The 8,622-nt window shown below is 44.8% G+C and overlaps 1 protein-coding gene across 1 annotated transcript in view; it reads right to left on the bottom strand.

Moving 5' to 3' along the window:
• Positions 1–3,590: 3,590 nt before the first annotated feature.
• The window catches only part of LOC144162561 (receptor-type tyrosine-protein phosphatase kappa-like), a 73,486-nt gene continuing 68,454 nt past the window's right edge, over positions 3,591–8,622 (bottom strand). The window contains exons 15-16 of the mRNA XM_077693152.1: positions 5,466–5,601; positions 3,591–3,772 (exon numbers count right to left, since the gene is read on the bottom strand). Of these exons, the coding sequence (XP_077549278.1) occupies positions 3,698–3,772; positions 5,466–5,601 (211 nt within the window). The 3' untranslated portion in view covers positions 3,591–3,697. The remainder of the gene's footprint in view (positions 3,773–5,465; positions 5,602–8,622) is intronic.

Raw genomic sequence — 8,622 nt, 5'->3', positions numbered from 1 at the left:
GTATAAGCTGATGTCTCAAAGACTCAGTTGAAGAAAAGATGACTCACTTATGTTTCAAATGTGTTTGTTCCAACTAAAAGTATTTGTAATGGTAAGACTCAGGTACTTGATCAGAAACTTCGTTCAAATGTTATCCTGAAAGGTTGTAAGGGAAGGGTACAGAAACCTCTTATTGGTTATTTTCATTAAAACTTATTTGTTGGCATTTAGGTTCAATTTCCACTAAGTACATCAGCCATCTATGTTACAAAGATTGAAATTCAATACTGTTTGGTCTTGCGGCATGTTATTCTATTAAATATTGCACAATTATCTGCAAACGGCCTTATTTGAACTGGGCCAGTAATTCCATCCACAATATTGTTAACATATAGGAGAAACAACAAACGACCTGAGACACTTTCTTGCGGGACACCAGATGACACGGGGAGGGATTGTCAGCAGTCATTCTCAATGCGAACGAATTGCTAGTTGTTACTGAGAAGGTATCCAGTTAATTCTAAATGCAGCAAAAACAGTTGATTGTAATCTCCTGATAAGGTGAACTTGAAAAACTCCATCAAAAGCTTTGAAAAAATGTAGAAAAATTGCATCTACTTGGCCCGATTTTGTCCAGAATCGCGGCCAAACTGTGAAGAACCGATGCAAATTGCGTTACTCTAGAGAAACCTTTTCTAAAACCATGTTGAACAAAAGAAATCAAATGACGGTCATTTAAAAATTTGTGAATGCAGTTAGCTATAATGTGCTCAAGACGTTTACAACCCAATGACCTCCTCTAAAGTGGCCTGTAATTGTTAGGGCTTGCAGGGTCACCTGTTTTAAGGACGGGTACCAAGCGGGCTATTTTCCAGTCAGGAGGTGCAATTCTGGTTGAAAGAGATGCGGGAAAAATTACAATCAGAAATTGAAGCTTTTGTTTTAAGTTTAAGAAGCAAAGAAACAGCACCAGGTAAATATTCAAGGTCATGTTAGGGAGCTCAAGGGAGAGGGATTGTAGGCATGGGATCACTCGAGTTAGCAAAAACAGTTTGGAAATAAGCAAATAAATGTTCAGCAATATGGAGAAGTTCAACTAGGAACATGCCGCTTTGGCGAAGTAATTTATGATCTTTCCAGGGGCGAAGCTCCTCTTGCTCGGGCCCTGTCCTGTCCCTCGTTGCAGCTGTATACGGCATGGCACATTATTGATGATTGTGGCAGGATCGCCCTAGGGATTGGCCAACCAAAGATTGGCCAAAGAGGTCAAAACGTTCAACGCGTTCGTTGCTATCCAACAAGGGGAAGAGGAAGAAAAAGAGGTTGTCGTTCGTCGCCTATGAGCTCAAGACACGTACCGGGGTTACACGTCCCTGGCCTTGCTCCTGGAGAGCTTGAAAGCTGAATGCAGGGTGGTTCCTCCCACTGCCACCGCCGCCTTTCCCATGCTCGCACAGATGACGAACGCAATGTGGGGCTCGCGTTGTTGTAGCGGTTGTAAACGTTCATGACCAGGCGTAGGACGAACGTCTTGCCACAGCGGACTTGTATATAATTGCATCAATATGTATATATGTAACATCATGTATATAAGTGTACATCAAATACCCCTACAACAACGTGTCGAGTCTTTAAATGATGTGCGGGCGAATGTTTCACCCGTTTACTGATAAGCATTGGAGCTCGCCCCTCTCATCAACATTCACTTCGTGGAGGTGGCAGAATTTTTTTCACTGGGCAGGATACGCCAAAACGTCTGTGGGGCATTATTGATGAAATCTGGCAGACTTTTCAAAGTACAGACGCTTTGAGTTCGGTACTGCAGAATTAAGAGCGATTTGGTTGGCACTATTGGTACCACGGTCAGCCGCGCTCCTCGTTTTAGCGTTTTGATTTTTGTTTTGATATGCACAAGTTCACGCGTTATCCAAGGAGTTCATTTGCGTAGATGCCTTATTTTGTTTGGGATAAAATGGTCAAGGTTGTATACGCAAATGTTTTTGTATTTGTCCCGTAGTTCGACGGCATCAGAACCACAATGATCGAGATGGCCTAACACACTTTCATCCTGCGCCATCGAAACATTTTTGACAGATACAGACTTGGGCCAAGGCCTAGGGGAGTGCACATTTTCAAAAACACAGGAAAACTCCAGCAGTAAATAATCATAAATGCCACTTTTAACATTCACGGTAACATTTAAAATGATACAGTTCAGAAAGGCTAGGAAGAGCATTAGCATTGCTTGATCGGGGAACACGTGTTGGTTGCTTTATGATTTGGTGCATGTCATGGCTTTACATTATATAAAAAAGTAAGACGCGTGAGCGCTTAATCCTGGACTGCAAATAGAATTTTCCCAATCAACGCCAGGTAAGTTAAAATTGCCTACCAGAAAAATTCTGTCCCTCCGAAATATCATCATACGGTCATACAAAGCCTTAAGTACTCAGGTGAGAAATCGGGTGGACGATAAACCGCAAAATAAGAAAACATCGCCCCCAACAAGATGCTTGCAAAGTAAGGCTCTCATGATTACTTATCTGATGCAAAGCAGTGCACTTAATTACAAGTTTTACCAGAACTGCAACACTGCCCTCCCTACACGTTCTGTCATGGCGGAACACTTGATAAGAAGGGGGAAAACAGAATCATCTTCGATAGCACCCCGTTACCAAGTCTTTGTAATAACTACAGCATGTGCGTCAGGCCCAATACGATAGCCTGAAGTTGTTCCGATTATATGCAACACTGCGAGTGTTTATGTTTAAACGTTGGAGCTGCTTATCCTCAGGGGAACTTGGGAATGCGCTGACTTGGCTGTTCTGAGAACCGCCGAGTTTAATTCGATGGCTTGTGGAATCAACCCATGCGAATGCTTGCTTGTCTACTTAAAGTTTCTCGTGTACAAGGGCTATTTTCTGTCCCTGCAGTTTTTTTATTTTTTGTGCTCTGCCACAGCAGCTTGCGCTTGCGCAGTGGTTTTTTTCGAGTTATCATTTTGGATAGACACCTCGGTACCCTTATGTTTGTTAGCGTTCATTAAAACGTGGCGCTTTCATTGAAATCCTGAAAAATATAATCACTGGCCTTTTTTTCTGGGTTTTACAATCCTTTGTATCCTGCCAACGGACCTGCAAGGGTCATTTAGCTTCTCCTCAAAGATTTCAGTCAGAACTTTGCGTTTCGAATCGGGCTCGGTTTCTCCTGAATCCTCGTTCACTCCACAAACGACCAAGTTTGCGCGTCTGCTTCGATTTGCGAGGTCAGTTATTTTGGCCTGGAGGGAAATGATTTTCTTTTCTAAATGATCTATCCGAGCTGACCATTCTTCCATTTTCGCGAAACGCAAAGCCCACTCACTCATAAGCTTTTGCATGTCTTCCTGTTGAGCTCTAAGTGCCGCGATTTCCGAAGTGTTGTTGTTTTGGCCCGAAAGGAGTGATTCCAGCATGTCCTCAACCGTAGGGCTAAGATTCACCTCAAAATCTCCGCACAACACCAACAAGAACACGCAGTACGCATCATACAGAATGCAAATACACTTCTGGGGCGAGAGCAGATCATGTGCTACGAATAAAAAGACGATAACACACACGCAACACGCGCAAAGGTAATTCACTTTATTCTCCTTGAGTGTTAGACTAGTAGGTAGCATTTTTTCTCATCTATCAGAGCAGAAAATGTCTTGTTTGAGTGAGGAGTGCATCCAGCGGTGTCACGCGAGGTTACCGTACGTGTGCAAAGAGTCCACACAGGCGAGCGCGACTTCGTAGCAGAAGGCATATTGCTCCTGTAAAAAATCACAAAAGTCAGAATGGGCCAGTATTGATACAGAAACTAGGGGATGGCATTGTATGATTTTTAAGCTACCGGTTATTTTTGAAGACGTGGAGAGGGATGACTGCATAAAGGTTAAGCACACCAGACATTAAACATTTATTTTTCTAAGTATTTGGGTTGCTTGGAAGAGAGGACGGCTTAATAACAAGTTTGAAGAGAGTGAGGGCTATGAGTAGAGAATGTACGGTACGTCGTTCACAAAGCAGGAGTCAGGCCTTTCACTGATGTGGACGTCAGTTTCAAAGCACGTTGAAAAGTATCCTAGATAAAAGTGTTGTAAAAAATGTCAACACTGGGTTTAAAAGAATGCCCAAACGTCTTAGGTCGACAATACAAAACAAGAAACTACCCCCGCTTCACTAACCTGCAGACTTGTCAGGATAAGATTCATAGAATTTCTCACAGCCAGAAGACTGAATTGCACGAGCTAAGACTGGGGTAGTTGTAATGTATCCATCCCACGCCCTTTCCTTCATTGCGCACACTACTCACCCATGACAGGTTGTTGCTTAAACACAGTCTATCACATATTTCCCAACTGTTCTGAAATTCAATGCCAAAGAGCTCGCGCTTAAACCATCCGTCGGCACTGCTGCCAGAGCCTCGCTGGCGAAACTGAAAAAATTCGACCATTCGGAGACCCAGGTTCGCGTTCTGTCGTCGTCGTTTGGATTCATTCCTCGCCAATGAATTGCGCGCTCGGCTTTGGCCTCTCCCGCTTGGAAATGGGGATTTTCCGCCCTCTCGTGTGCATGCTACGCTATCCCTCGTGGGGGCTTCTGGATTCGCCTAACGACACCGTTTCTATTGGCGTGACAACTCTCACTGGCACTCCGACGGGCGGCTTCTTCGTCTGGAGAGCGCGTTCCAGTGCGTCCAAGAGTGCGTCCAAGTATTCCAGAAAAGTTCACCGAGCGCAATTATCTATACTTCGTTTTATAAATACCGTAGAACGTTGGCAAGGCTAGAAAGGGTGATTTGGCGCTTCCTGGGACGAGGAAAGTAGCGCGCAAGGCTGCTCAATACCATACACTTCCCCATAGTGGGAATGCAATTTCTATAATTATTATTTTCGAGCGTTGTCTAGACAGACAAAGTTAATGTACGCTTATTGCAAGAGGAACTAAGCGATGCGGCCATATGTTTAACCAGAATATTCGGAGACGAGCGCACCTGAAGTTTGATCGGACGAGTCGAATGGTTTCGCCATTCCTGCATTTCGTTTCAGCCATGTAAGTGCTTTTCCCCAGCGCGTGAATCTGAGCCTCGACGCGAGGATGAGGGGTGAGATGTGCTTGTCTTTTGCTGGGGAATATTTGCGTAGCTTGAACTGCGTTGTGGTACTTTGCGCTTCCTCTTTCCCTCACTAGGCTATACCCCCTCCAAAACGCAGCGCCCGCGTTACCACGCCTCGTCCCGACGAAGCACAGCCTTGCTCTTAAAAAGGGACAGCTGTACAATTTTCATTTCTTGTACAACCTAACGCCACCGGTCAACTATTTTATCTCGAAAGACATCATTTTGAAGGGCTTTCACAAAAAATATAACACGAGTATAGTATTCGACACCCAAAGTGGAGTGGCAAGGAAGTGATTGACGGTCACAGCATAATCCCAAAAACATGTTCTTGGTGCCTCGCTTACCGAGTCGACGATGAATTCAACACGACTGGCACGAACGTTCTGCACAGCACGGAAGACGTCCAGCTCCTTCTCGAGTTTGAGCTGATCGAAGATTGTCGCCGAGACGCAGTAGAGCCCAGACTGTTGGCATCCGTCACTGGAACGCCCGGAATAACAAAGAACTAGTGACTTCCAGAACAATATAATACTATAAGCACCAATGAGAACTCCTCAAGTGAAAGTGAATATATGCACAATGCCTCGCGAGCGATCGTGAAAATTGATTAAATGAGATGATCAACTCTAAACTCCTTGCCCCCATTCAACCCAGGGATGTGGCGCTCGTCCTGTGCACGACGGGCTTCATAGATAGCTACCCGCCCATACTAGGAGATTACGCGTGCCGATTTCTATCGCTTGTTTGGCTTTTTAGTTTTTATCTACGCTATTACAGCGGCTTGCGCTGCGTTTTCTTCCCCATTTCTCCGCTATGTACGCGTTTTCTCGGTCGGGTGTCCTTGGTATTTCGTCATTTTTTTTTGGTTTATTGCGCTCACGCGATCAATCGGGCTCGATCAAACGGGTTCAAGCGCCTTTTCCTCCGTTTACCTCGGCAGTAGATCGAAAATTATTTTATTTTGCGCGATGCACTTGTAGTGCACCTAAATAAACAAACAAAAAACAAACTGTTCGCCGATTCACCCTGGGGTAAGTGTGCATCTTATGTGTTGTTCGAAAGTGTGCGTAATTACAAGTTTTTGTGACGCGAAATTATTATGTGGCTAGGATGGCGAAAGCACGCACACGACTGTCGTCCACAGCGCGTGCACCCACCGGGATAAAGTTCGCTTGAAGCGGCTACACCTGCTAACCCTTTCCTAACGGGTTCCCTATGGTTCCACGCGTTTACTAACACGCGTAAGTAAAAATTATATCATACAAACCAATATTCAGAATGTTTTGTTCCATAGCAAGAATTATACTTGGCACGCAAGGTTTCTTGTGGTCTATCAAAAAAAAAACGATGGAAGAAACCCTCTTCTTGAAGACAAATGTCAGTGTCTTACAAGGCGGTAATAGAACATGTATAACAAAAAATGCAGGAAGCTCACACTAACGCGTAACCCAACCTTCACGACCATAACCAAATTTGCAGTCAACGATTGCAGCCGATTTGCTTCTTCTTTGCTGCCGCAACGTCTGCTCCATCCTTGTTGCAATAGGTGTGAGTTTCCTTTATTTTTTTAAAAAGATAATCATTCGGCATCACCTTGGAGGGGCGTACGCTATGACGTGTCTTTCTCGTTCCGAGCAAGCGTTTCCACGATATCGATGAACGCTCGAGTTTTTTTTTGGTTATCTCGGCCATTTTCCCAAAAAGGAATGCTGGGCTTAAGAACGTGCGCCGCGACCCTGGGTGGTCGTCGGGAGGCGTGCGCACACGAGGGCTCGGAATTTTTTGTTTTTTTTAACTGCAGGGTGGTCTCCGAATTATTTCCCAAACTCTCTTAGTGGGTATGCTTGGCTTGACAGAAGTGTGTCTAGGACCCTGGGCGGTCGTCGCGAGGCAAGCGCACACGAGCACTCGACATTTTCTTGGGTTTGTTAACTTCCGAGCGGTCGCCGCGACGCCCGCGCTCGCGTGCGCGTTCAGTATTTTTAACTGCGGACACAAATATTACACTTTGGTAAATAGCTTCGCTTTTAAAAACCACAAAACGATCGCGCGTGAGAAGTTTGGCTTGCGGTCTTGGTTGACTTGCAGCTTTTGTGGAGGCAGTGACGCAGCAGCTTGAATAGTGAATCCGGAAAAAGTAGGTCCACTGAGTCTGACTTCGAGTTTGCAGAAAGAATATACTCAACATTGGCAGAAGGCTCGGCGACAAATCTAGCCCAGAGATATACTTTCACGAAATAATAGTCTGAAACATCTTGCGCAACCTTTTTGCATTGTACTTTCAGTGAACATATCCAGAATGAGAAGGAGATAAGAAGCAAACCAACAAGCAGACTCTGGATGCGCATGCATCATGCCGACTCGTCGGAAAACCGAGCACCATCGTATTAAGGCACTACTGTCTGCGCCACCACAACGCTGCGGGATAAATCTGCAGCATCCAGTGCCGACCGACTTCTTTGCTGCAGCTACCACTCGTATGCTTCTTCTTTTTCTTTATTTTTCATGCTGCATTTTTTTCTGTCCCCGACTATCATCTTGTGAAATAGTTGCCATGTCTTGTGAAATATATTGTAGAAAGTTCCAGAAGGCATTGCCTGTTGATGGAAGGTTCGTAACTTGTTCAAAGCATGGTAATCAGTGTGGTAAGTGCTTTGCTGTTATTTCTCATAAAACTATGTCCGGCAAGACCGCTGAAAAGCGAGGTAGCTGTGTCTGTCGTCTATGCGTGTAGGAAGCGAGGGAGCCGAGCGGAGATAATTTCGTTTTGAGTTTTGAGTCGTTTTCATAGTTGCAAAAGATTGCGGAGTTGCTGTTACCCTTGAAGGATGAAATTGTATCACTTATTGCGAAAGTTGAAGAGCTGCTGGGTTGTAAAGGGACCGTTGATAACATACAGAGACAGTGAAAGCTGTGGAGGGCTGGGTATCCTTGTTTTCAAGAAAATATGACAAGGCCCTCACTTCTGCAGCTGCCAGAAAGGTCACAATTACATCTCTGGAGTTTGAAGTACAAACTCTGGACACAAGTGCCTCACAGCACAAGGAAGAGCTTGTTTCTTCAGGCCACCTTAAAAGAAAACTTGCAATTCAGTAGACTATGCAATCTGGGAATTCAAGGTTTGCCCATGTGTCCAGGCGAGTACCTGACTGCTGCCATTCGTGACTTGGCTGATAAGCTGAAAATTGTACACAACGACGGTGATGTCGAATCTATTCACCCGCTTCCAGCGAAGTGCGACATCATACCGGTTGTTGTTGTTCATTTTGCGTCGTTAGCGATTAAAGCAACATGGATACCTTGTTGCAAATAGATAGATCACTTGCTGAACATAAGGTGATTGCCGTGATTTTTCTGAACGACTAGACCAGCCGGAAAAAGAAGCTTTTTCGGGAAGCTGGGGAAAGGGGAAAAGAAAACAAAGTATTGCTGGCTGAAGCATGGAAAATATTCGCGAAGAAATCAGAAACCGCTTTCCCTGTTGGTATCTACGTTAGCCAC

Source organism: Haemaphysalis longicornis, unplaced genomic scaffold (assembly GCF_048455015.1).
Source record: "Haemaphysalis longicornis isolate Haplotype H1 unplaced genomic scaffold, Haemaphysalis longicornis Haplotype H1 scaffold_12, whole genome shotgun sequence".
Classification (NCBI taxonomy): Eukaryota; Metazoa; Arthropoda; class Arachnida; order Ixodida; family Ixodidae; genus Haemaphysalis; species Haemaphysalis longicornis.
This window is presented reverse-complemented; position numbering and strand designations above follow the sequence as displayed.